Source organism: Neolamprologus multifasciatus, chromosome 6 (assembly GCF_963576455.1).
Source record: "Neolamprologus multifasciatus chromosome 6, fNeoMul1.2, whole genome shotgun sequence".
Taxonomy (NCBI): domain Eukaryota; kingdom Metazoa; phylum Chordata; class Actinopteri; order Cichliformes; family Cichlidae; genus Neolamprologus; species Neolamprologus multifasciatus.
Genome location: NC_140444.1, coordinates 10,306,484 through 10,334,349, shown reverse-complemented (window position 1 = coordinate 10,334,349; position 27,866 = coordinate 10,306,484). Strand labels below are relative to the sequence as shown.

At 40.0% G+C, this 27,866-nt stretch overlaps 1 protein-coding gene across 2 annotated transcripts in view; it reads left to right on the top strand.

Annotated features, from left to right (window-relative positions):
• The window catches only part of pkd1a (polycystic kidney disease 1a), a 75,169-nt gene that overhangs the window by 16,167 nt on the left and 31,136 nt on the right, over positions 1–27,866 (top strand). For both annotated transcript variants that reach the window (XM_085162166.1, XM_085162165.1), the window contains exons 2-23: positions 3,451–3,522; positions 3,652–3,720; positions 4,556–4,627; positions 6,351–6,532; positions 6,882–7,129; positions 7,616–7,876; positions 8,013–8,181; positions 10,396–10,573; positions 12,913–13,127; positions 14,364–14,485; positions 14,581–14,731; positions 15,338–15,600; positions 15,805–16,185; positions 16,433–16,915; positions 17,013–17,144; positions 17,547–17,722; positions 18,361–18,491; positions 19,057–21,680; positions 22,411–22,605; positions 22,706–23,005; positions 23,118–23,536; positions 25,027–25,177. In XM_085162166.1, the coding sequence (XP_085018292.1) occupies positions 3,451–3,522; positions 3,652–3,720; positions 4,556–4,627; positions 6,351–6,532; positions 6,882–7,129; positions 7,616–7,876; positions 8,013–8,181; positions 10,396–10,573; positions 12,913–13,127; positions 14,364–14,485; positions 14,581–14,731; positions 15,338–15,600; positions 15,805–16,185; positions 16,433–16,915; positions 17,013–17,144; positions 17,547–17,722; positions 18,361–18,491; positions 19,057–21,680; positions 22,411–22,605; positions 22,706–23,005; positions 23,118–23,536; positions 25,027–25,177 (6,994 nt within the window). The remainder of the gene's footprint in view (positions 1–3,450; positions 3,523–3,651; positions 3,721–4,555; positions 4,628–6,350; positions 6,533–6,881; positions 7,130–7,615; positions 7,877–8,012; positions 8,182–10,395; positions 10,574–12,912; positions 13,128–14,363; positions 14,486–14,580; positions 14,732–15,337; positions 15,601–15,804; positions 16,186–16,432; positions 16,916–17,012; positions 17,145–17,546; positions 17,723–18,360; positions 18,492–19,056; positions 21,681–22,410; positions 22,606–22,705; positions 23,006–23,117; positions 23,537–25,026; positions 25,178–27,866) is intronic.

Here is a 27,866-nt window from a genome sequence, read left to right as displayed (position 1 = left end):
ACCTCCAACTTCCCCTTGGCTTCCACTTCACACCTGTCCTTTTCTCCAGCTCCATCGTTTTTTACTGCTTTCTCAGCTTTTGTCCTGCTCCCCTTTCCATCTGACTCGTGCAGACTTCAGGAATAAACAAAGAAGCAGAACCAAAAAGGGGGGAGAAATCGGGGGGGGGGGGGGGGGGGCAGAGGAAAGGGAGGCTGAGGTGAGATGAAAGGAACCACAGAGGAGTCTGTGTTTAGTGGGTTAGTGGAGCGTTGGCCTTCAATCATAGTGACTTGGACCACATTACCACCGCAAGCCTGCAGAAACCAGTTTGTCTATGATCTGACTTAAATCCAGTTTTTATCACTATGCTTTAAAGACTTTTTTTTTGTTCTCAATTCTCCACAGATGGAACAAAGACAGATTCAAACAGATTTCAGTTTTCTTTAGTAGAAAAAGAAAACCATCCCTTTCTGTTTCACTTCAGATCTTTCCTTTCTTGTATTCATATTGTCTGCAGAGCACATGCCCACTCCTCCTGTGTCATTCCCTCTGCCCAAGCAGTGTAGTCAATGAGGGCTGTGTGTGTGTGTGTGTGTGTTTTTGTGTGCGCTCTCATCCTCCAACTCAGAATAAGTGGCACCAGACAGGCCTTATAAGGAGTTGTTAGATCACTGGCCACACCGTTAGTAAAACAGAACCATATGTGTGCTGTGTGTGTGTGTGTGCTTGTGCACAGGCCTATACCTAAAGTGTATGTGTGTGTTTGCGTATGTGTAAGTAAAACCATGTGTGTCCAGAGGTAGCTGAGAACGGGAGTCTGTTGCTAATAGACATGCTGAAGGTCACATTATATGGTCATGTTAAGCACACATACAGACTGTCTCTATTTAACCTGCTCTTGTCTGTGCGGTCTTACCCGTAAGGTGTGAAAGACAGATTTCAGATGTCGTACACACAAATTTTTACACACACATTCCTGCTGTGGCATGGATGTCGACCACGTTACATTAGGTGAACCGTCCGTCTAATGTGTGAATGATCAGCTAGTGGGCGGAGCTTATTTCTGCTGTCCTGTTCATCCTCTGATGGGTTTAGCAGAGGAGAGTGCTCTCTCTCTCTCTCTCTTTCTCTCTGTCTCCATCTTTCTTACACAGCTTGTCTGGAATGTACAGATGTTTCCTTTTGGGAACGGCGTCCTGGTCTGTTCACACACACACACACACACACACACACACACACACACACACACACACACACACACACAGAAAAGAGTGTGAGAGAGTGGAGCGCAGTCCCGCACATATCAATTCAGATTTCCCTTGCGGCAGATTTTCTTGTTTTTTATTTGTATTTGCTGAATTCGTAGCAGCTGGGAATAGAAATATCGATCAGCACCCTGATTGAACCTCTTGAGTTTTAATTTACAGCTTTCCTGCAGTCCAGCACCTTCTTTTTTTATCCCTATAGGCTACAGTGCTTTCTGTTCCCTTACAGCCTCTGGCTTTTTGTCTCCTGCTCCTTGGTCTTTTTCTCTCCCGATTGTCTCGCTGTTCTCACGTGCAGCTGTGGCTTTGCTTTGAAGGAATGCAAAGGAGACTGAAGCCACTTCACTGAGCCCATCTCCACTGCTTAACCAACACAATTTTCTCATTTCCTTAGTAATTTATCTGATGGTTTCTCACTAATTTGAGCTCCAGTATAGAGAGTGTGGCATGCAAGGGTTTAGTTATAGAATGTATTGCAAGCAGCGTGTATTTAATGTATAGTAAATGTGAATTTGTACTATTATCATTGCAGTTTAATCAATAAATCATGCTCAGGATTTTAGAGAATCAGTGTTAAATAAGAAAAAATAAACAAATATTTTAGGTTACGTCTTTAACAGTTGTGTATTTTTCCTTTAGAGCGCTATAACACATTTTAGCTGTAAAATGGGCTACTGATGGGCTACAATTTTTTGGTTGTAATTCATTAGTTGTTTATGTTATTAACCAGTATATTAGTTTCAGATTAACAAACACATTACTGGTTAGATTCTAGTGTGCATTTGTACCAGGGACTTACAAGGAAATCATAAAATAGTTAATACAGGAGAAAACTTTTGGCAAATTTGTATCTGTGCAATTGTGAAATAGATGTCTTGATTTGGGAAATTTCACATTGCTACACTCAACTAGGCTTGCTGGCTCTGAAATTTTGGCTCCTCGTCAGCACTTGTTCCATTTTTTTCAGCAATAAAAGAGAAAAAATGTGTGAAAATGTGTGAGTGGTTTGCCTAATTTGTGGAAGGGGAGACCTGACAGACACAAAAAAATATAAAGACAAAAACCAGCATCACACGCGTTGTTTTGAAGTGGTCTAAATTGCAATTCCTTCCTTATCAGTTCCAATCTATAAATCTAAGAATGTAAGAGAGGTATGGTTTTAGCTTAAAAACAGGCTTTTATTTTACATTGCCGTATTTAAAAATGTATCCAATTAATTATGAAACTCCCAGATCTAACAGTCTCACATCAATAAGCATGTCCTCATTCTTACAGAAGGCCTAAAACCAGATCACTTCTCATATATTGTTTGATAATTGAAAACCTCTTTTCCCCCAAGGCATGATTCGGGCCTTGACTTGGGTTTAAAGACGCACTCCAGTCATTGCACACATGCTTATTTTATTAATCATGCTTTCTGAAGTCAAATAAGTTGACCCCGCTGATGTCAACATCTTTGACATCTGGGCTTCTGTCCGGACACCAGTGTTACAAAATAAGTACGTGAAATTAGAAAAGAACACCATTTGTAAGGCAAGCGGGGAGATTTGGCAGATATTATTTTAGGGGCTCAGCTGATTTGAGTCATCATTTACTGAAAGTAACCGATTACTCAGTCACTTAGAAATGAACCCTTTTACGCAGCAGATATAATATAAAAATACATGTAGGCATGAATTAATCTATAAAATGTGACATAAATATTTTGGGCTTTATTTTCCTTTTTCTGTTAATTCCTTTATTTATTTGTTTTCTTATTAAATATCCATATTTTATTAACCAGTTTTCATATTTAATCTTCTTCTTTACTCATTTTTCTTTGACAGTTTCAATTCTTCATACTGGACTTGGTCTCTACCTCTAGAAAAGACTGGCCGCATGAACAGCGAAGGCGTTTTTCTTCTTTCTGATCGTTAGGCTTTTTCTATCCAAGTAGTTTTCTAGCTTAAGGGTTTATCCTCTAAAGAACCTGTGTTCTGGAGCATCTTGTGTTATTCTTTAGTACCTCCAAATGTTTCTGGTTGTATTTATCTCCATCAGTGTATGTATGACCTAAGCATTTCCCTTCCTTTCCTTTTCTATTATTGCATTTCATTTCCAAGTCCTTGAGCAATCACATTGCATTGTAAATAGTTCTGTGTGTAGGCGTGTGCATTTAGTCAGCTTGCCCCCATTTTAAATATGGATATATTTGTTCCCACAGAGATCTGTCCAAGAACCACATCTCCTCCCTTGATACTAGTCTGCTACATCATCTCACTGGCCTCCAAGAACTGTAAGTAAACACTGCATTATGTGATTGTGTGTTTGTGTAATTCAACTTGAATCTAGTTTATCGTTTTATACAACTGCATCTCTGATACACGTTATAATTTATCAGGCTAAATAAATGTCAATTTTTCAGACATCTTCAAGGGAACAGGATCAATGTTCTCCCCGGAGGACTATTCTGCTGCGGCCTGCTGTCAGTCCTGTGAGTAGAAAGTCCAGGAAAGATGTTGACCAATGTTATGAAGAGAGAAGTATGAGGAAAATGAAAAGAGAGCAGTAAAGACAAAAGCTTGGTTTAGTCTGGATTAAAGTAGGCAGAAATCCCAGGAGGAAGGTAAACGAGATCAAGTTCACCAAAAGAAGTGTATACAGCGCGCACACACACACACACACACACACACACACACACACACACAGAGTAATCACAGGATGATTAACTTCAATTACAGCTTACTGCTCCAGGCTCCCACTACCTCCTTCTCTCCATCTGTCGGTCTCCCCCTTCCTCCATCCATTACCTTACTTCTTCCACCCATTGAATGGGCGTTTAAGCACATGTTTGTGTGTATGTGTGTGTGATGAGAGAAGACTGATGGTTTCCATCAGTTCCTTCCAAAACCACCACACAACGGCTCCATTATGTAGCCTTCTGGATAGAGTAGCGAGGGAGGGAGCGAAAAGGAGTAGAGAAGGAAACGAGAAGAGGAGGAAGAGCGCATTTCCATACAGACAGATGGAAATGAGACAAAGTAAAATAGCAAAAGTCAGTGTTCAGCACTTTTAGTTATTCATTTCTTTAACTAATTTAATGTAATAATGTAGGAGAAACAGGGTTTACAAACTCATTCATGACCTTTTTGTTGGATTTTTAGTCAGGTCAAGTGATCGTTCAGTCTAGTCATTTTTAGTCACATAAATCTTGCCAAAATGATAGTAATTGGTATACATTAGTGAAAACGTGAAGGAAAAAGTCTTTTCTGTTTTGTTTTTCTTGTTTTAAGATATTGCCATTTGATTTGTCTCTTTGTTTCCATCAGTGATTTGAGCAACAACCAAATCACCACCATTGAAGAAAGGATATGTGACGACCTATGTAATCTAACTCAGATGTAAGTAATTACACTTACTGTACACTGTAAGCTTTATGTCTGTGAATATTTGTCTCTCATACCTGATGGCACATTATGAAATAAGCAGGTGTCCCCTGTGCAGGGGTTATTGCACAGTACATGAACCAAAGCTGGATGGAAGGTTTTGATTACATCAGTAATTAAACTTCAACATATTAAACACAACACATTAAAAGAAAAGTTTTCTTCTTGTGCAGAGTCTTTGTAAATAGACTAATCAATAACAGGCTAATCTAAATGAGAGGCACATGTTACGTAACCTTCTCTTTCTGCCTTCTCTTCTTTTCCTGCAGTCGTTTTTGCGCCATCTTTTCAGTTCCTTCTCCTTTTTGTCTCTTCTGTGTTTTTTTTTTCTTTTCTGTCATTGCCAGTATTGTTATTTTTATTCTTCTTCATCATTTCCCTTTCTCACGTGTCTTTAAAAAATACCCTTATTCTGTAGAAACTGAAGCATAAAAACACAGATTGAATAGCATTAAGCATGTGTTTCATGATCCTTTTATTATGCTCATTGTAGTGGCTTAAAGGAGTACAGTTACACAGTAACAGTTACACAGTAACAGTTACACAGTAACAGTTACACAGTTACAGTTACACAGTAACAGTTACGCTTTGTCTCCCTCACAAAGACAGAGTGTCTCTTTAGGTAGAGAAAGTTAACCTGTGACCATCCAGCTCCTGCAAATATGTCATAATTACATGTTTTACTCTAAATCCCCCTTACTTATACACAGTGTATAAAAAATGCAAACAAAATAAATATATATGAATAATTATTATAAAATCTATTACAATGATAATAACAGTTCAAGTTTATCTCTTATAATTCTACCTGTGGGGTCATTGCCCACTTGAGCGCCATTTTCTGTTAAATCTCAATGAAATCATAAAAGTAGTTCACAAAAAACAAACAGAATACAAAATGTATGGTTCTACCTGCACATGCTCACATGTAGTAATATCTAGTATGTGGATATAAATCCGTAAATATAATATAGAATACAAGAATTGTCTCTAATAGATCAACACTAAAGAAAAGCTGAGCTCCAGCTCTCCAGTTATTACTGGGCCAACATCTGATATCAGCATTGGCTCTGTAAATTTATAGGTGTAACTATGTTAAATATGTCTTTGAAACTAGCATTAAGTCATATAAGAGATTTAAAATATGATGTTTACTGAAAAGGAAAACAGTAGCTAAGTGTTGTTAAATAATCAAACTGAAATGTCACTTTGATTGGTTACTTGCTTTGATAAAACCCTTGCTGTGATTAAAAAAAAAAAGAAAAAAGAGATGGCTGATGATTCCTAAATTACAGAGTCCATCAGACATTCACATCAGGCAATAATTAGCAGTAATTATGATTTGAGCTGCTGAATACACACACACCACTCATACACATTATGAGCTAGCCTTTTTAAGGAGATGGCATGTCAAGGTTTGTTGTTTCTCAACAATGAGGTTGAGAAAGGCTTTCAACAGACACAAACACACAAATATAAATGAGAGAGTTCTTAATTTATTAGAGAGAGGCTACTTGTTGGTTATGCACATATTAATGCAGCTTTAATGGTTTATAAATGTGTCGTCCCCGCATGATGACAGTTTAGCAGTGGCAACCACGGTGCTCAACCTTGTGACTGTTGAGATGTTTAACAGTTAATGATTCGGTCTCCTTGTCTGTCTCCGTCTCTTCTCCAGTGATCTAAGCAGTAACCCCTTCGAGTGTGACTGTAAGCTGTTCCGATTTGTCAGCTGTCTCCAGCAAAAAGGGGTGCAAGTTCGACGCTCAAATGAATTGCGCTGCAGCCACCCCCTTGACCTCCAAGATCAGCCTTTACTCAATGTCAGACTGCCCACCTGTGATATGAAAACAAATACAGGTAAATATACTCGTCATCTCGTGAAGTTAAAAGAAAACATGCACATTATAGAATTCACCAGAAATCATTTCCTGCTCTTTTCAGTGCTTATACATCATACAATAAATAGTTCATGGACTTATATTTGAAAAGTAACTCGATGAACTGAAGATACAACAAAGGTGAAATACTTAGTCCGTTTGGTTTTCTGTCTCAGACAAAACAACAAACATTATTGTGTAGTATTTTGCAGACTTTATGCAGATTTATGATTAAAAAAAAATCGCTGCCTTTATTTATGATAAAGGCAGAGCATGCTCTGATATCTCTGATAAGCCTGTGAGATTTAAACCTGTGTTGTCTCCTTCAGGTCTGTATGCTGCGTGCCTTGAGGATAGCAACAGCGGAGGACTGGGACGAAGTGAACTTGTCATCTTCTCCTACTCCACGTTCCGAAACTTGACACGGGAACAGTGTCACAGTGTGTGTTTCAATGAATCGCATCGGTATGGGGGCTTAGGAGAGAAGCACGAATGCCTCTGCAGCAAAAACTCGGACCCCAACTATATCAGCACGTCTCAGTGTTCTGCTGCCTGTACGAACCCCGATGTGATGAAGGTTTGTGTAAAGATTATTGCTCTGTCAGACTCGGTTTATAACCTCTGGTGCTCCGTTATGTACATTTTTATATTTTCTCTGTAAGTCAGCCGTCACTCGATTGAAAAGAAAGTTTTGGAGATCCAGTTTCCTTTTCTTTGCTCTTTCCTCATTTGATTATACAACATTCAGGATTTCCTGTAAAATTTCAATAGCCAAACAACATCTTCCCTCTGTGGTTTGAATGACTTCCCTATATCCTAAAGAGTGCTGTGCAGAGGAAATCTGGAATAGAAGTTAGTTAAAGCGCCAAATAAAAATGTAATAATGGTTTATTTAAATTGGAACAGTTTATATATAATCAGATTTTAATCAGAACTATGAAATAATAGGAAAACCACAGTTATCTTAACAATTAATGGGAAAAATTGTTTATTATTTTATTTAAATGCGTATGTATTAACACCAAAACCAGCTCTTCTTCATATGGGTTCCTTTAATTCACAGAAATGTGGGTGGGCTCTGGCTCGCGAAGTCTTTGTGGTGGAGTTCTCGGTCTCGCTGACTCCTCTCCAGCCGCAAAGCGTTCACAACCACGTCACTTTCACCGCCAACTCCTCTGTCACACCTGTGACGCTGTCCTGGGACTTTGGTGACCTTTCACCCCGTGCCAACACCACAGGAACCGTTAGCACCACATCAGCTCACAAATACGGACTTCCAGGATCGTATACAGTCAGTCTGACGGCCTTGGCGGGACATAAGAAGGTGAGAGAAAAAAGAACAGGATTTTAAACCTTCTGTTTATCCAGGCTGAATTTTTTCGAAGAGGTTTTTTTAAGAAAGAAACTTTGTGTGTGTATGTGTGTGTTTGGATTTTAAAATGTTACTTGTGTGTGTTCAGGTGTCTGCACGTGGGGAGGTGACTATAATGCTTCCTCCCAAACTAGAGCTGCATTGTCCACCTCTTGTTGTGGCCAATAGGAGTCTGGAGCTCACACTTGTCAGCTGGGGCTCAGTTGGCTTGAACGTAGACTGGAAGATTACGAAAGATGATGTCCAAATTGCCAAAGGTAAAGTTATACCAACACGCAATCTCAGTTATTGAAATTTCACACATTTCGAGCTCCTCGTGATCATCAACATCCAATTAGTTTTTTCTCCCCTGCTGATTAAATCTGAACATTAGCTTAATGCTTCTCTGTGGGGGTGATCTGGAAAACTGGAAGGATAAATGTTTACAGGAGTTACCATCATCTGGTTGGAAGATTAAAATGTTTAATCTTCTAATATTTTGTAATTAGAAATTTGGCAGTAAGAAAAGATCAACATTGCACGATCACAATCATTTCCAGAAAGCATTTCTTTTTGGGCACTTGGGAACAGCAAAAACCAGTTATGCACAGTTATGAATGAAGCGCTGACACTGTAGCTGAGCATTTGTATGGTACATCCAGCCAACAGGTCTAACAGTAGCACTTGTTCTGTATATTTGTAGCCATCTGATGGGAATCAGCTGTGGCACGACCTGCTAAGTTTTACAGCTAGTTGTTAACTTTGTCTTTGGGTTTTGCCTTTTTGCACTGAGCATGTTAGTATTAAATGTATATATATGTATGTGTTTTTGTGTGTGCCAAAGCAGCTGTATAAAATTGGTTATATTTGTCAGTTTAAACTTTGTAGCTTTGTGTCTGCACTCTACAATCTGAGCTCAAAGTTTTCTCATTCAAGTGATTGTTCAGTCTAGTCTTAGTTATGCACTTGTTATTCACTCACCTTCCTTTTTCACACATGCACAGACAACTTTTATATAAACTATAAACTTTATACACTCTACTGGACAAAAGTATTGAGAAAGATCTATTTTCTTATATTCTGTTTCCAAAGAGCCAGACATTCCTGTGCTTTAAAGTTGTCATCAGAAATAGTTCTCTGGGATTTTTAAAAAGTCAACTTTTTCTTTGTAAATTTTCTGCTTTTTCACTCATTTTCATTCCAGGCACTTTGTTACCAGCAGCACGTCACAAGAACAAAATTTGTCCCCATTTCTTTGCGTGAAGTTTTGAAAAATACCCAAAATAACGCAGTTTGCCAGATATAGGGTTGTATTTTTGCCTCAGTTATCAGCCAAAAACTCTTCATTTCTGTAAGGTGTGCAGTGTGGCCTTAAAATATGAGAGGGAATTTGACAAATGGAGGCCAAAAGCAAGGCCAAAAACATGTCCACTGTAGATTAACAGTGTCTGAAAGTCACGCCCTTTAGAAATTATGAATTATGACAACATACTGCCAAAGTATTTTGTCAGATATTGATCCAAAATCTTTGCTTAACTTTTGAGGCTGAATTCTGATTGGCTGAGCTAATTTTTCTGCATGATAATGATCCCAAACACACTGCATATTCAGTAATCGTATACCTGGATAGAAAAACATAAAAAGGAACCCGTTTCAATACATTGCTGCACCTATCTCCCATTTCCTAGCAAATTATTTAAAAAAGTGCGGTAACGCAGGACTTTTGCTCAGTACTGTCCCTCTCCTCCATTTTCCACCGTTGTTATACTCGTTCTCTTCTTCTAAGACACTCCCTTACAATTTCTCACAATGTAATATTTAACTGTTATTTGCTCATTTCACTGGTTTGTTTCTTTGAGATATTATGAGAAAGAATTTTTACAAAGTGCCAAAGAGTCTATGAAACTAATGTGATTTACTGAAGGACAAATTCATCATGATAGGAAAGAAATGCCAGTACTCCTTTTTCTACTGTCTCAGCCAAGGAGTGTTTGTGTTTGCACATTAGAGATGTGAGTCAGGCCCCGCGTCTTTCATCTGTCTCCCCCCTCCTTTACTTTGCACCCATATATCAACATCTCTTGTGTCTACATTTTTTGCCTGTTTGTCTGAGACTTTGAGAAACTCTTCACGTTGTTTTTTTTTCACTGTGAAGTCTCTAAACAAATTTTTTTACAGATTTTTGTAGCTCTTTTTATATCGTAAATAACGAAGACTTTGACTGAGAGACACATTCTGCATGTTCTGCAACAAATATTTGAGGCCAGTAAAAAATAAAACAAATAAACACATTCCTAATGAGAAATATTATTTGATCACACTGATTTGCAATCATATGCAACTTACTAACTTTACTGTTATTTTGTACTTCAGCATGTTTTAAGTTGGTTTCTTTAAATTATGAAATAGTAGCTGCACTTTTTTTTTTTTTTTTAGAAAGAATACCTTCAGAGTATTTGTTAAACGACATTCATGTTTCTGTTCCCTTCCAGCCTCTCCTTTCTGTCCAGTAGATGCGACTCACGATCACGAGTCCTCAAGCTGTTTCCAGATCCTTCCAGGAGAGCTGAGCTGGACTGATGCTCGAAAACAGTGTTTGAACCGCGGTGGGGATCTGGCAATAGTCAGGAGTGACAAGCTGCGTAACCTGCTGGCAACCAAAGTCACACAGTGAGTGTTTTCTCTTTCTGCAAGTTTCACAAACTGAGACAGGAAAATAATTTCAGTTAATCTTTTTCCTCAAGAACTAATGTATCTGTGCATTGTTACCAAGGGAACCCTAAGAGCAGGTGTAGCAGTACAGCCTGGTCACATAAGAATTTGTTTTGTGAGCAGCAATAAACTTTTCTTCCTGTAGGGACTGTGATCAGCTGACCTATGCAGCTACTCCAATACTCACTGCTCTTTGTGGATTTAGCTAACTGAATACACATGAAGATAAACTATAGACACTATAGCTATTATAAAAGGTAGAATTTACAGTATACCTAAATTTGTATTTACATGTTTCACAGAAACATTATTTATCAGAACATCACCACTATCTGATTTAAAGACCTTAAAATAAATGAGGATATTACATTTAAGATTTAACTTTCCAGTCTATAAAATATCTGTGTACCGGTAGGTTGTCATTCATCCAGGAATGGTAATCTAAGGAGCTTGGAAAGAAAAGCAACTGGACTTCTTTAGGTTTTTTGAAGACGTTTCACCTCTCATCTTCAGCTCAATCTATAAAATGTCACTCTCTGAGCAGTCCTTACTGTTGAAGATAATCTCCTCTTCTTCCACCTTCCTTTCCTTCTCTTTCATACATCTCTCTCCATCTATCAGTCTCAGACCTTACTAATTTTCCCACCCTGGGAAATGCGCATTTAGCTCACAGAGTTTTGTGACAGACTGCAATAAATTGTTGAGCTGTTTGAAAAGCTCCATTTTAAATCAAAGCTTCGATTTTAAAAAACAATACTAAATCTTCGCTTGCCCCTCTTCTGTAGCCAGCTTAAGTTCAGCGACTGAAACTTCATGTCTGCACCACGAACACATCACAGGAATGGGAAGGAAAAAGAGATGTGTTAAAGGTCTAAACGGGTCTTATTTCTAAGCAAGTATCTAAATCGTGTCACTGGAGGGACCGCCAGCTCACACATTTCGTCTTCCCTGTTTCGGTGACAAACTCGAACAAAGCTATGTTCCAGTCTGTTTGCTGAAACGACAGCCAAAAAGTATCAAAACAGACAGAAATACTGAAAACAGATGTTAAACGTTCGATCACTGACACTCACAGAATTACATGGTTTGGAAAAGGGTGCATGCAAAATGTGTTTGTCTTTTTTCTCCCCTCCTCTGTGTGTGTGTGTGTGTGTGTGTGTTTGTGTGTGAACTTATCCTCATTTGACTGAATGTGACCCCTGTCTTATGTGTGCATTTTTTTTGTCTCATTCACATTGATAAGATAGACTTTTTTGCTGCATGTACGTTTGCACATGTATATGAACAAAGCTCTGGATTTGGCTTTGCTTTGGTTTTGTAAAAGTATTCTGCTCTCGCACTGGTCTGAAGGCTTTCGGTGTTTTGTGTTTAAGTGTAAGAAGGTCACAAAAACACATCTGTAAAAGCACAGCTGCATTGTAACGTTAACGCCGTAGGAATCTGGGTTTTTGTGTGTGTACATTTGTGTGCTAATTTGAGTGTAGGACTCGTATACCAAAGGGGATGAGAAGAAAAAAAAAACTTGCTGCAGATGGAGCTTATCCCCGCCATCCTCTTCTGCTCATGTGTTCCTCCACCCCTCTCTTATATAAGGAACGTTTTTTCTTTCTTTTTTTAGAATCTGTCTTTGTGTTGTGCGACAAAGACGTTTTCTTGTTCTTTTTCTGCCTTTGTGTAACCGCTGGTCACTCTTTCTGATGTCATTTTCAAAGGTGCTTTGAAAAATCCCAAAAAGTGGGGGGAAAAAAGAAAATGAAAGAAAAGGAAATTGCTTTTATCCAGGTGATTTTTGGAAAATGTCAGAAAACGGCTTAAACCTGCTTCAAACAAAATGCCTAAAATGTTTGATTTGTTTCCCCCTGTCCTTAGATCACGGTGAGTGAGGGAAGGCCATTTTGTTTTCAGTTAACTGTGCGTAGGAGGAAGGAAAATCAAAGTGGGGAGCGGCAAGGTCCATTAATGGACACATTGAGCCAAAATCCAATTTATCTAACATAGTATCTCCGTATTATCCCACCAGGGTTCAATCAAAACCACTTTTCAGTCTCTGTGGCCTGCAAACATTGATTATTGAGAGCACAATTGGCAGACTTCATTCTCAGTTTTTAAGAGTCAAACTCATTTACTTCTGAATGTTTTTACAACTTTTCTGTTTTTTCCTGCATTTCATTTTTTCTCACTTTTGTTATGTGTCTTCCTGTGTGCATTCTGAAAAGATGGTGCAAGGTTCAAGTCACGTAGCTAAATGCCAATCATTCAGTGTTAATCTGTGCATTACCTATTTGTTTCTGCACCAGGGAGCGAGGTGTGTGGCTGGGCCTGAGTGATATAGACACCCCTGGCAAGCTGCACTGGGTAAACGGATCAGAGATGCAGGAGGGAGAGGAGATATTTCATCCTCGTTCGACGAGCTCTCGTGGCAATGTGTGCGTTTTCCTTGAAGCACGCGGTCAGACCAGTCCATACCAATGCAATGCCAAGCGGCCGTATATGTGCCAGTACACTGCCGAAGGTAAGCTCACTGACATGCTGTCTCATAATCCAAATATAAAGCAGTTCACATAACTAGATTAGAGAAATGAAATGAAAACCGAGAAACAGATTTAATGCAATTTTACCCACTGCGCCTAGAATTGTATGCAAATTAAGCTTAGCCAGACATCTCCTATTTAAATGATTTATTACCTCAGTAGAATAAAGTTACCATTTGTGTCTGGGCACCAAACTCATGTGTCACTTATAGAGAGTGAAGAGCATTTAATACCCGACTCCTCCCTACCTACCTAACCACCCAGACAGCTTGTTTTTTAGGAGTCCATGTGGGCCCACAGTGGGCTGTGCACCAATACCCATATGTGCCCTATGGTGCATTACTGCCTCTAACTGATATGGAGGTTGGAGCATACTGTTGATCAAAAATGTTGCTTATTCACAAGGTGCTTAAGAATTGGTTACCAAAGCAGTGCCACACATTTGATTTGCAAGATATTCATTGTGTTGTTTTCCTGACCCAACCACAAAAGAGAGATGTATCTCCTTCAAGGCTGGTTTACACGTTTACTTGGTATGCAAATGTATAAACCACCAAAGTGTGGAGCTACCAACTCAAAAAAATGCTCCCTCAAATTTTGTCAAATAATTTACTTGGTCTTTGGTTGCCCATAGTAACCCCAGGGGCCCACCTAGCTGTTCTATGGGCAGCACGCAGTGGGCTACCCTCTTGGCTTCCCTCTTGGAGGCCCAAAGGGAGAAAGTGCAGTGGGCCCCTAGTTCCACATAGGAGCCCCAAGCGGCAAAACTGTTGTGGGCCCTGTGTGGGCACATCCACTTGGGGCCCACATGGGATAAGTATGGGTTTGCCCTGCCCGCACACGTCCAAGTTCACCCACAGCTACCCACTATGGGCACACATGGACATGTTTGCTTGGTATGCCAATTTTCATTATGGTTATTTGTTAACGTTGAAGGTTTTTAGAGGGAAAATGTTTTTTTCGTAAACTACCAGACCCCTGCATTATGCACAGGAGATGGAGAACATGCAAGCAAACATACAGACATACACTATTGGTGAATTATTATTATTATTATTATTATTATTATTATTTATTAATTAATTGATTAATTAATTAATTTATTTATTTATTTTAAGTAAGCAAAGTACCTGGAAATCTCAAAAAAATTGCCTGTTGAAATCTGTTACTTCCTCTATTCTCTGTGCTTTTTTTGTCACCTTCTTCTGCCTCTCCAGTCCGTGTTCCAGATGCCGGGATCTACATGGTTGGCATGGCTGTGTTTCCTTCCCATAATCCTTTCCACAGTGTGTCACCCACACTCCACTCTGTTTCACAACCTCCCAGCGGTGTCATTGAGGTAAGGAGATATCTCAGCTTAATATCTTTCTTTTTTTATGCGTCAGACTCATTCCAGAGTCTATTTCATTAAGCTGCTTCTGCTTTATTTCTCAGATGCTGTTGTTCCCTGCACTGAGCTTTGTTCAGGCAGGTCGTCTGTCCTCCCTGGAATTTGTCACTCAGAACCTCAGCTCACAAGTCAACGTCCGATTTCAGATATACAGACCTCACTGTCATTATCACGGCACACACCTGCTGCTCCCCAGTGAGTCACACACACACAGAAACTCACTAATATACACTCGACAGGTGTTAAGAAACATATAAGCCACCTGATCCCACACCTCTAGTCAGACACACTGACCAGGCTTGTCTTAAATTGTTAGGTAGGTGAATGTGAAAATAAAATTTTCATGGAGACAGAAAGTATAGTAAAACATGAAGGGAAGGAAATCAAATAAACAAGGTCATCTCAGTTCTGAGCGATTCATGTCTTTGATTTCAAGCCTGTGAGGCAGGGGACGAGATGGAGGAGATAAAAGGATAATGTAGTTTGGTATTAATCACACTGAGGGCAAATTTAGTCTACCCCAGACGTACATGCACACACATCTTTCACTTTCCTGTTCCACAAGTGCACAATTTTTGACTTGCTTTAACGAGATTTTCTTGTTTGATTTAGTATCTCTCATTCAGTAATTCTTTCCTTTAATCTACATTTTTGCACCTTCATACTTATATGAGCAGCTAATGAAAAATTGTTATTGTTATGTAACTACCCATCTGCATATTCAATAGCAATGAAGTTGAACAACACTTCTGCATGTACAAATTTCATTTTTAAGAAATAACCCAAAGCTTCTTGTCTTAGGTTGCGGAGGCCCAGCATGTGCCCCGGTAGCTCTTTGTGTCTCAGCTGACACAAAGAGCAGTGATCCATCCTCTTGCCCCCGACTACAGCAGTGGTGTCCCTTCCAGGGTCGGTGCCTGCCCCTCTCTAATCCCTGCCCACCATCTTCCTGTCCTAACTGCACCCTTGTTCAGCACCTGACAGCTGGGACATTTAGGCCCCGATACATCCTACAGGACGAGGTGGTTTTCACTCTGCCAGCAGGATCAGCTTTACATGTGCTGGTGAGAGGATTCGCTTTTGCTTTTAAGATCAGTGACTTAATTTGAGGATGTATACAATCAAAATAGATAAACAGTTAAATGATTGCTGCTGTTGTGCCATGCCTGTTAGGTCACTACTAAAACTGTGTTCAGTAAAGACACATATTTAAAGACAAATTGGTATCTGCCTTTAACTTAAACCTTTCTGGTCCCTGTTTCTCACAGTTAAAAGACCAATTGGAGGACATTTTGGTTTCACGTGGTGATGTGATCGCTCTGCAGCATGATGCCGGTCCATCCTCCCTGCTTCACTGCCAGTCTTCCCCACAGTCACCATGGCGACAACCTGTTTTAGGTCTTAAACGATCGGAGTGGTTCTGGATCAATAACACCAGACTCCCAGCAGACAGTTCACCTGACCATGAGCCTGACCTTCTGCCTGACCCGGAGCTTGACATAGAGACACTGGTGAAGACTGGCGAAGCAGGCTGGCTGGAGGAAGTGGTTTGCCCTATCAGAGTGCTTTATATGGAACAGAGTAAGACTCAGCTGCAGGGATCGCAGCTGTCTGCTGGGCTTCCTCAACCTGGAAACTACAGCCTGATGGTAAGCCATCAACACAGCATGCATGTGAGAGATTTCTATATGCAGGTGGAGGCCAAGAAGTTGGAACCTGTAATAAGGAGTTTGAAGTGTTAGAATTCGTTTTTTTTTTTTTCCTATAACACCAAAGTTGCAAGATACTTAGGTTTTAAACATTTAAGGAAGTTTTTGGCTGTTATCTTTTAGCACATTTATTAGAGTGGTTTGTATTTAATAGTAATAATTTAAATAAAATGCATTTACATTTCAGGTGACTTCTGTTGAACCGTCGTACTCAGTCTCTGCATCATGCCCATTGCGGGTGGTGGCTCCATTGGGCCTGACAATCCTCCATCCCCCTGTGCAGAATGGCACCCTCTACATTCAGTCCGATGACACCCGGCTTCTACTCCATGTGCGGTCTCGCGACCCAACAATGGTATCTTGGCGTGGCAGTAATCATAGTGCCACTTTCAAGTCTGAATGTCCCCTGGATTTTTTGTCCAATCCAGCACTCTGTCAGCTGGGGGCAAACCCAGGATCTGGTGGTGTGGTTGCAGAGCCCAGCCAGTTTGCAGTGCTGGATCTGAGTCTGAAAATGGAGGAACACAAGGATCCAGTGAAGGTGGAGCTGGAAGCCCACAATAATGTAATAGAGGCCAGCCTGAAAGTGATTGTTCACCTGGAAAAGCCACTGAGAGGATTGGTGGTGCAGCCACATCCTGCACGCAGGGTACTGATGGAGTCAGTTGTGGTGAGTTATTTTGCTTATAGGCTTATTTGAATGACAGTTTTATGAAGAGATCATAATCCGTGTTTATACCCTGGATTATGCTCTGTGTCTATTGTAGAGCTACACAGCGTCAGTGCTTGAAGGCTCCAACCCCACATTTAAATGGACAGTGGATGACAAGCCCTACTTCACTTATTATAACACTGTCCTCAATGTCATCTACCAGAATGCTGCTATCTACAAACTTACAGTGAGTTTCTGTCTCATCTATTAAGTCAAACTGTTGTCACATCTGGGCTTACATATGGACACATTATGCCCATTTTTAAAAAATAAATTAATATGTAAAACATCTGTTTTTGAAACCACTTGCATCAGATAGGCTGTGTTCGCTCATGCAACTCTGTCATTAAGGTCTAGAAAAATTCAGAGGTGTAGTGTGTTGCAGTGAATGTGTGAAAATAGCTACAGAGAATGAAGACAGTCATCTTTTCGAATATGGAGCCAATAAATGTCTGGGAAATGAATTTTAAACTGAGAAGTGAACTGTGTGATTGGTTAACAGAATAACATAGCGGTTGTCGTTGTAACAGCTTATTATGCAGATGTGACACAAGCCTAATGTCATACTGACTATGCGCTATCTTCCCAGGTGACAGCCATGAACCATGTCAGCACGCTCACAGACCATTTCAACGTAACCGTAGACCGGCTGCAGCCCATGGTCAACCTCACAGTAAGGGGAGTGCCAAATGTGGTCCCCCAGGGCTCCGCTCAGACTCTTACTGCCTCGGTGGTCATGGATATGTCAGTTTCTGCCACTTTCCGGTATGAACACCAGGGTGGATAGATGGACAGCGTTATGTACAGTGATCCCAAAACTGCCCATTTCTATCTCTATTATTTTTATTATATTTTTAAGGCTGAGTGAAAAACTGTTTGTTTGTTTTCTCTATTTCTCTTATGCTTTGCTCTTCTTTTCTGTTTTTCTCTTCTTGTGTGCCATAATAGCACTGCAGCAGTCAAGTCAAAGAGAAGCCTTGGATTTATAACTGTGCGGTTAGGGAAGATTGCTGACAAGAATTTTCCCCTCTGTGCGGCTGTTTCCCCTCTACTTTTTTTTTTCTTCATTTTTTTCTTCCACTCTTTGTATCCCACCAACTTTGGAGTACTCTCTCACTTAGTTTCTCTGCACTCTCACCATTTTTGGTTCTGAGAGGCTTCCTCAGTTCCAGTTTCCACTTCGCCTCATCCAAACCTTTTATTGCATCGTCAGAAAAGATTCCCACTTTCCATCTCTCCAGTTAGTGGGCCTGTGTTTGTGTGCATGTATTGGTATTACTCGTGTTATGTCTTTATAACCCTGTTTACACATTCACTTTGTTGGTACCGTAAACGACATAAAGAATGTTGCTTTTTTAATTTGTAGATTTCTGATAATGTTTTTGCATTGTATCATGTTGCAGATGGTCTTTTGGTGATGGAGGATATAAGGAATTTGAATACAAGCCTCCCTACTCTTCCTCCCTCTTTTGTCAAGACTCACCTAATCAAGTCCTCCTAAGCAACAATATTACCTATAATTACTCTCAGCCAGGTAACAATAACAGCTTTGAAATAAAAAAGCCTATTTTTGTGTGTTTTGTTTTTTTAAGCCTGAAAGTAGATAATAGCTTACAAGTTATGATAATCAGGTTGAATAAGTTGAAGCCTCTCTCCCCTTCAGGGCTGTCTCCTTATGCATATTGGACATTTCACAGCTGTTTTGAATACATCAAAAGAAGCATGTTCTTGATTGTGTGCCTGGACCGTTACACTGCTAGTTCTTCCACTGAAGACTGTTTTTTAATTCTCAACATCAAAGTCCAATCTGTTTTACACCAAAGTTATCAGACTGACTGGCAAATTTTAGGTGCATGGTGAAATTTCAGACCTAAATGCAAGAGGTCAGATTGGGACCTCTGAGCCAGCTCAGTGGAGCAAAATCCAAAAATATAACTGAAGAGCTGGAAGAGGTCCAGAAGTTAAATTTAAGCTAAATTTAAATCATGCATGTTTTTATTTGTTTGTGGACAGAGTCACAGAACTTTATGATCCAAACATGTACAGAAAATATCTTCTATTTTCATGATTTTCCCATTCCCACCTCTTTTTCTTTTCAGGAATATACACCGCACTGGTGTCAGTTTCCAATCGTTATGAGAACATCACTAAGAGCATCAACATGAGCGTCTACAGCATCCTCACTCATGTCAATATACAGACGGAGCCAGCACTTCTCCTCGCTGGCAAATCAGCTTTTTTTGAGGCTCACCCTTTACCCACACCGTATGGAATTCACTATGAGTGGCACTTTGGAGATGGCTCTGTCACTCAAATAGGTCGCCGTGTGCCGCACACCTTTACAGAGTTGGGCAACTTCACTGTTTGTGTTTCAGTAAACAACACCATCAGCTCTAATAGTGCCTGTGCTGAGATGTTTGTGTATAAGGAGATTGAAGATCTAACAGCTAAAAGCACTTCTCCCACAGAGCTTCACAGTCCTACAAAGGTGTGGGCACACCTTCGTTCGGGTAACAACATCACATGGACATTCGCAATGGGTGATGGAAAAATTTATACTCAATCCGAGCCTAACGTGTCACATACCTATACGAAAGATGGTAACTATACAGTAAATGTGACTGCTATGAATGCTGTAAGCTCTGGATGGACAATCCTTCCAGTTCAGGTGTTTGTCTTCCAAGTTATAAGAATGGAGCCTTCCGGATGTGTCCGAGAGCAGACCACTGTCAACTTTCAAGCCTGGGTGTCTGGTAACGCATCAGCTCACCTTTACGAATGGAGCTTTGGGGACGGAAGTCCCAACGAGACACACCGTGGCAACCCCAGAGTCTCTCACACTTATTTGGCAAGTGGGAATTACCACCTTTCCTTGCTCCTTTCCACTGGTTTGAACAAGACCACCAAGGCCAATTTCTTCACCTGGGTGTGTGTGCAGCCAGCTTTGACCAACATCAGCCTTACCCCTGAGAAATCCCATTATGCTGTGGGAGAAGAAATACAATTCTGGGTTAGAGCTGAACCTCAATTTAACTACAGTTATCAGTGGGACTTTGGTAGAGAGGAAGACCCTGTGCTCATTCATGGTTCAGGGAGTATGGTGAAAGCATTTAAGAACCCAGGTCTCTACATGGTGACGGTAAATGTTTTCAATAACATCTCCAGCAGTAATGCTAGTGCTGTCATTGAGGTTCTGATGCCCATTGGACCAATTGTCATTCAGCATAATGGCACAAAGTATGATAATTTGACACTTGGAGCACCATACACTTTTATCAGTTCTTCATTGGCCTCCAATGTCACTTACACCTGGAACTTTGGAGATGGAAATCAGCTTACAGGACAGAATGTCCTTCATACCTACAACATCTCTGGAAAATACAATATCACGTTGAAAGCAGCCAACACAGTTAGTCAGAATGATACTACTTTAACAGTTATTGTGATTGCACCAATCAGTGGGTTGAGAGTCAATGCAAGCTTGGTAAAAGTCCCTCTCAACGAGTCAGTCACCTTTGAAGCCCAAATGGCGGAGGGCGATCGGTTAAATGCGCGGTACTCTTGGATACTGTGTGACCACTGTACCTCAATCCCAGGGACCTACAAGATGTATTACACCTTTCGTTCAGTTGGGACTTTCAACATCATTGTGACGGCAGAGAATGATGTAGGAACAGCACAAGCAAATATCTTCCTGTTTGTCCAACGTGAGTTGGAGGGGCTGCAGATTTTGGCAGATGAGACTGGCAGAGAGGGAGGCACCAGATTGGATGGTTGTTGCTACCCTACAAACCGAGGTCTCAAACTTCAAGCTGGATTAAAGGAGGGCACCAACATGACCTTTACTTGGAACATCATCAGAGAGCTAGATCCTGACAGCTCATTCAACAAAACTGGGAAAACAGTTCAACTGAATTTTCCCAAGCCCGGTCCTTGTGTCATCTTACTCTGGGCAGCCAACCTTCTGGGCCAGCTCTCTATTAACAGAACCATTCGCTTTCTAGAACCAGCCGGAGATGTGCACCTTCAGATCAGCAAAAACCCAGTGGCAGTCAATGTTTCAGTAAATCTCACAGTACTGACTACAGAAGGCTCAGACCTACAGTATCGTTGGTCTGTAGATGGGCATGCTCTGCAGTGGAATATGCCCGGGAAGACCCACACCTTCAACACTATTGGGGAAAAACAAGTAACCGTTGAGGTCTTTAATGAAGTTAGCTCAAAGACTGTGTCAAAGCGTGTCAGTGTCCAGGAAGTAATTTCTGGCCTAATCTTCTCAGTCACTAATGGGACTCAGGACAGTTACATAGCAACGCGTGACAGCATCTTTCTACAGGGGAAGGTAGTGACAGGAACCAATGTGACATGGACATGGCTGCTGGATGGAAAAACAGAAACGGGAAAGAAAACATCTGTAATTTTTCAGGAGCCAAAGATAGCCACTGTTACTTTGAATGCCACCAATGGTGTCAGCTCGCAAGTGTTTTCAAAGGAATTCTTTGTTCAGGAAAGGATTGATAAGTTGGACTTTAAGGCAAGTAAGACGTGTGTAGCAGTGAATGAAAAGGTGGACTTCATTATTTCCATGGCAGCAGGTTCGGACGTTGAACTGATTCTCAGCATCAGCGGCGATGCAACTGTTTATGCTAAACCTAATCAGAACTACAGCCACGTATTCAGCAGGGTGGGAACATACAATGCGAATCTCACTGCTCACAACCAGGTAACGTAAAGGAAAAAGTTAGATAATGTACATTGTAAGAACAAGTCAGTTTTACTCAAGATATGAGATAAAACATATATTTAAACAGATACTAAATAAAATACTGTCACTTTTACCCATAATCACCTTTTTTAATGTCCCAAATGTGTTCATCTAGGAAGTATATCATATAAGTTTTCAACATAGTGCCCTTTATAGAGTCAGTGACAGCATTTTTCTGTTTTTTCATGTTAATCAGGGAGTTTTTGAATGTTTTGCGCTGCACTATAAGGGGCAAAGTAGAATAATCAAAATGACTTATGCTAACTGGACTGTAGAAACATATATCATACCAGCATTATGTTAAAACTAATGCCATGTATTGATTTCATGCAGAAATTAGAATAAATTATTTATGGTGCTGTCAGCGTTCATCTCGTTAAAATGACGTTAATGCCATAACCGCGTTAACGGGCAAATCTCCTTTAGGAAGTTAGCGTGGATGGCCCTGTGCATGGGGCTGCACTGCGCTAATGCATTAACGAGCTAACCATGCTAATGCGTTGACGCCGTGCAGCCCCATGCACGGGGCGATCCGCGCTAACTCGCTAACGGAGATTTGCCGCGTTAATGCAGTTATGGCATTAACGTCATTTTAACGAGATTAACGCTGACAGCACTAATTATTTATTAAATATGTTAATCAAATCGGCACAATTCCCATATTTGTTTGCCTTGTCTCTATGTCCAGGTCAGTTCTAAGAGAATCAATCTCCATGTTGAGGTGATGGAGCTGGTACATGGGCTCTCCATTGAAGGAATCTCAGATGCAATCGCAGTTGGTGAAAATAAAATGTTTGTGGCCAAAATATTGGCGGGCAGTCCTGTAACTTATCTGTGGACTTTTGATCTGCACCATCACAAGTCATCACATATCGGCAAAGAGGTAAATTTGGTTGTATATTAAAAATTTCATAATATCAACATAAATATCACAGTATAACAGGCAGTGGTTTGCTGTATCTCACTGAATCACATCATTCCAGGCACACTACACTCCAGAAGAACCAGGTAATTTGACCATTCACCTGAAGGTTTTCAACAATCTGCAAGATCAGGAACTCACCAAGTGGATATTGGTACAGAATGTGCTGAAGTCTGCAGATCTGAATGCTGTGCCACGGAATACTCTCATTAATAAGACGGTGAAATTTAGAGCCTACATTCTCCCCGTATCTAATCCTGTGGTGTGCTTGTGGCACTTTGGCGATGGCTCTGCTCCCGTTCACACAAACACCACAACTGTGGGATATGAGTACAGACAAAAAGGACACTATCTGGTGCAAGTATGTTTCTTTGAATTCTGTTCTATCTGTATCTGTTAGGTTTATTTCTTTAAAAAAATGCTGTATCTTCTAAGTACTGTCATTTTATGAGCTTGTTTCTGTTCCTTGGTAGGTAAACTGCAGTAACATGGTGAGCTGGGTGTTGGCGCAGGTGGAAGTAAACATCAGTGTGTTAGAGTGTGAGGAACCAGAAGTCCACGTGGTTCAAGCTCCACGCTTGTCCATCTGGCGCTCCCAACCTGCTTTGGTAGAGGCCAATGTGGATCTGAAAGGCTGCATACGCTACGGAGCTCAGTACCTCTGGCAGATATTCTCAGGATCCTCTTGCGATAGTGAAATCATGAAGGACCAATCAGTGACCCCCGGAGCTACGATTCGTCTGCCGGTGGAGGTGGACGTGCGGCGACTGCAGCTGTCGTTGCCTAAGATGGCTTTGGCAGCAGGGAACTACACATTAGTGTTTTCTCTGTCGTATGAAGGTGTGCCTCTGAGGAAGGCTGCCTGTCTGCATTTAAGCATCGTCTCCACTAGGTCAGTAGAAAAAATAGTAACCAAGCATTCATATAAGTTTTTTCTGTGATGTCGATCCTTTTTTCATTATTTACCTTTCAGCGTGTAACATGTTTTCCAAACATATTATTATAATAGATTCTGTGTCTGTGAGACAGCTCTGGCTGTTAGCACAGTTGCCCCATGTACCTGCTGTGCAAATCTGTTGTTTTGAACTGTGAATCGTGCAAAGCTACCCTGGTAGAGTCCAAGAAGAAATAATTACAACAGTCTATCTCAAATCAAATTTAATAACCAAACTTAAGGAAATGACTCCATTAACCTCCTAGGACCTGGCGTCCACATATGTGGACATCACATTTTAGGTTATTTAGACCAAAATACTCAATTTTGCTCTACAAGGGCCTGATATCCACATACGAAGACATTATACTGCTACTGTTCTATTGAAATTTTAAATGAATATCCTCATACGTGGCTCTCATTTTTCTTAGAAACAAAAATTAGGTAAAAAAAAATAAATCTGGTAATTCTTTGTTTTTACATTCATCAGGTCCCAATCAGCCCAAATATCAAAGAGAAATTAAAAATGCATGCCGTGGAAGAGTTCGGGTCTTAGGAGGTTAATATTTCCTTGAATGTCTTTGTGACATTCACTGAAAACGAGTCTGTTTCCTCCCTTCACAGCATGATTGGAGAGAGGTGCTGTTGGTGTTCTGCTCACGTTGTTTCTAATGCGTTATTGATCCTACACGTTCAAATATGTGAATTTCTTTCCAATTTATCCTTGAAAAGTGCAGCGATATGGTCCGTGAACATAAAATAAAAATGTTTTTGGAGGGTTTTTTTTTTTATCCTCTTAAATTTCCCATTTTCTTCTTTTGTTCTTCTGTCTTCTAAATCAAATATGGGGATCTATTCACTGTGTTGGGGATAGTGGCTGGTATAAAGGAGTTTAGATGCTGTTGATGGTAGAACAGACTAAGCTGATATTTAAATGAAATAATTTGCACATCCCAGAGGAGATTAAGAACAGAAGGGTGAGAGATGGATGGTAAAGTGATATAATTTAAAAAAAAGGACTTTGAAGAACAGAGACTAGAGGCTTGGAGAGCAGAGGACATTGACTATTTCACAAGAATACTGATATTGAAATTTTAAGATGTGACTTAAACATCACAGGAAGTGACAAAGAAATGAGAACAGCAGGAAAACATGTGACTAAGAAGAAGTAAGCTAACAGTGCAGAAATGTAAACCTAAACTGCGAAAGAAAAACTTACAGTAGAAAAAAGTACAGTACTTGCTTTACATGTAGTTCCGCACAACGTACTGTTGAGGTTTTCTTATTAGTTTCTTATTCCACATTTCTCTACTTAAGTATTTTTATATGCATTAATTTTAGAAACATAGCTCTAACTTTACTGTGTCAATGAAATGTAGAATCAGTTCAGTTCTGCATAAGAGATTGCAAGGAATTTCTTGCTTAATTTGAACCCTTTTTCTTTTTAGGCTGGTGCCGATTATAGAAGGAGGCACCTACAGGGTGTGGTCAAGAACACAAGACCTGCAGCTCAGTGCAGAAAAGTCGTATGACCCCAACATGGACCAAAGCAGACAATCACTACTCCACTACCACTGGGAATGTCAAAACACCTCAAAGGTAAGGACAGGGAGTAAATAGGTTGCTTTGGCCTGTTGTTGGTCATTCTGTTGATATCAACTGACATGTCGTGGAGCAACCTTATTGTAGCAGATAAGGTATTAGTGTCATGCATTACAGTTGTGTCTAAAACACAATTGTCTTTGCCCTGCTGGTCAGACAACAGTGTCCCGTCATGTCTCTTAGGTTTCTTTGTTTTGTTTTGCCTTGCCTTGCCTTTTTTTTTTTTTTTTTTTTTTTTTTTTTTTTTTTTAGTCTAATAAGTAAGAGTATTAGGGCTGTGCGATATGACCAAAATCTCATATCCCGATATTAAGACATCTATCGTCCGATAACGACATAAATCACAAAAATGTAACATTTACTGTAAATTCTGTCAATCTCGGGCAGCTCGACTTGCGTGAAGTGTTTCCAGCTGGGCGTTGCGTACCTGGAATCGAGTGTTTTAACTGATGCATGAAACTATACATTTTTAGACATAAGTTGTAAAGGCCGCCATTTTCTTTGTGAGTATTTATTACACAGCGTGCTGCGGGGAAAAGCCTGTTCTAACGTTTGAGTCTAAGGTTTATTTTTTTAGCACCTGACGGCTCTATTTTACTTCTCATCTGTAAACACTCTGCATCTTTCACGTGGTTCAGTTTATTTTGAAAAGTCTCAACAGGATCTTGAGCTTTATTGTGAAAGGTTTATGTGGAACAAGCGGACACGCGGTGGTTTTACCGTCGTTGTTGCTAACGACAACGCATAAAAACAAACGCTTGTCTGTCTGTAGTGTGGTTATATTAAATGTAAGAGAAAGAGAGAACTTTAAGAAATTAATATAGTACAGTGACCATCAAAACGATGAAAAAATATTGCCGTAAACAGTTTATTTTGCCACACCACGAAACAAACGATAGCGTAAAATGAAACGATAGACGTTGTTATATCGTCATCCGATATATATGGTTATATTTATACATTTTCAAAACAAACTTTGCTCTCAGAAATTTTTATTGCAGTTTTTATGAGTGAATTCATAAAAGGGGTTGGAGGACAGATTCAATTGTGCAAAAGGGGGGGGGGGATTACATAACAGTCCCAAACACTGCAACTGCCTTCAGGAGTGGTGTGAAAAAGAGAAATTTGCTTAGGACAGTTTGTGTGCGTTGTGTTAAATTGAGTTGAGTGTATGCTGATGTGTGTGTCAATTTAGTGTTTTTCACACTTTGTGCTTTCTTGGCTGGGCGGGAACACATTCTGCCGGAGCAGCAAAAAAACCCGCAATATAAGACCCAGTGGGATGGGAGTGTCCAGAATAGTTTGTGTGCATAGTTGTATTTCCATTTTCATGAGGACCAGTTTTAGTGGAGAACTTTTGAATGAGACAATTGAAGGTGAGGATATTTGGACCAGGCCAGTATGTCAATATGACAAATGTTAGAGAAGTACAGGGCCAACGAGGTGATCGCAAAGATAGTTGTGCAGAGTTGTACGGGTGTCCATCTGAGCACATAGGCATTTAAAGGGTTATGTAAGTGTTTAGACATAAACTCTGCATTCCACAGCTGGTGCTTTGCTCCCCACCCTGACAATTACACAGTCCACATAAACACATACACACACTCACACACAGTTGTGCAGTACTATTGATTAAAAAAAGACACTCAGTTCAAAGACTGAAAGAGGAATTAACAAGATCCCAGGTCTTGAAATGTTCAACACAACATTCCTGACCTTGAATACAAACACAATTGAACATGATGACAGAGGTGGTTAATAAAAGATGAAATAACTGACAAATCATCTTATAAACTACATTTTACATGGCAGCGGATCTTTGCTTTGTTTTTTAAATACAGCGCACAAAATCAAATGTAACATCTGTGACCATTTTTACTTGGCTGTTCACTTGGTGACTATTTAAGTTGTGTTACAAAATTTACCATATAACTACAGTTGTGAAAATTAGGAGTTTGTGCTGCTTACAGGATGGGAAATAAACTTGGCACACACAGTATTACAGTCATTATGCACGCTCACATAAAAACGGATGTTTTTCAGGTCAGGCTACTGTTCGGGCACACAAAATGATCTTTATGAGTGCTGCCTGCTCCAGCCAGAGATGTTATCAGATAATGATGACGATAAAATGGCAAGAAGGTGTAAAGAATATAAAAAATAACCATAAAGTAAAATCCAACACTGTTGCAAATAAGAAAAAATATTAATGGTGCAGAAAATCAGTAATTTCGGGACCTGTCACTCAGAGTTTTAAAATAAACATTTCAATTCACGTCAGTTATTTCCATGCTGACTATGCTCACAGTGCTGCTATTTACATGTGTTTCTAAAGTGTGGGTGCACATCAGAGCTCTGAAACGTTTAACTTGATGCATTTAAAAATTAAATGTAACTTTGTCGTTTGCGGGTACCTCTTTACTTTTTCCCCATGTTTGTCTCTGGATAAAATAATCAAATTTATTTAAACTCTTATCAAATATGTTTTTTTAAGCTACTCTGGGACTTAAAAGTTGGATAAGCAATTTTATACATATCAAATACATGAAAGTGCAAGATTAGGTTGGACTTTAAAAAACAGAGGGCCTCATTTTAATGTTAACAGGAAGTGTATTTACTGAGTATTTGATTGATTTTATCCTTGTGGTAACGGCCTGTGGTTTTTAGCTCAGCTGCAGGAGAACAG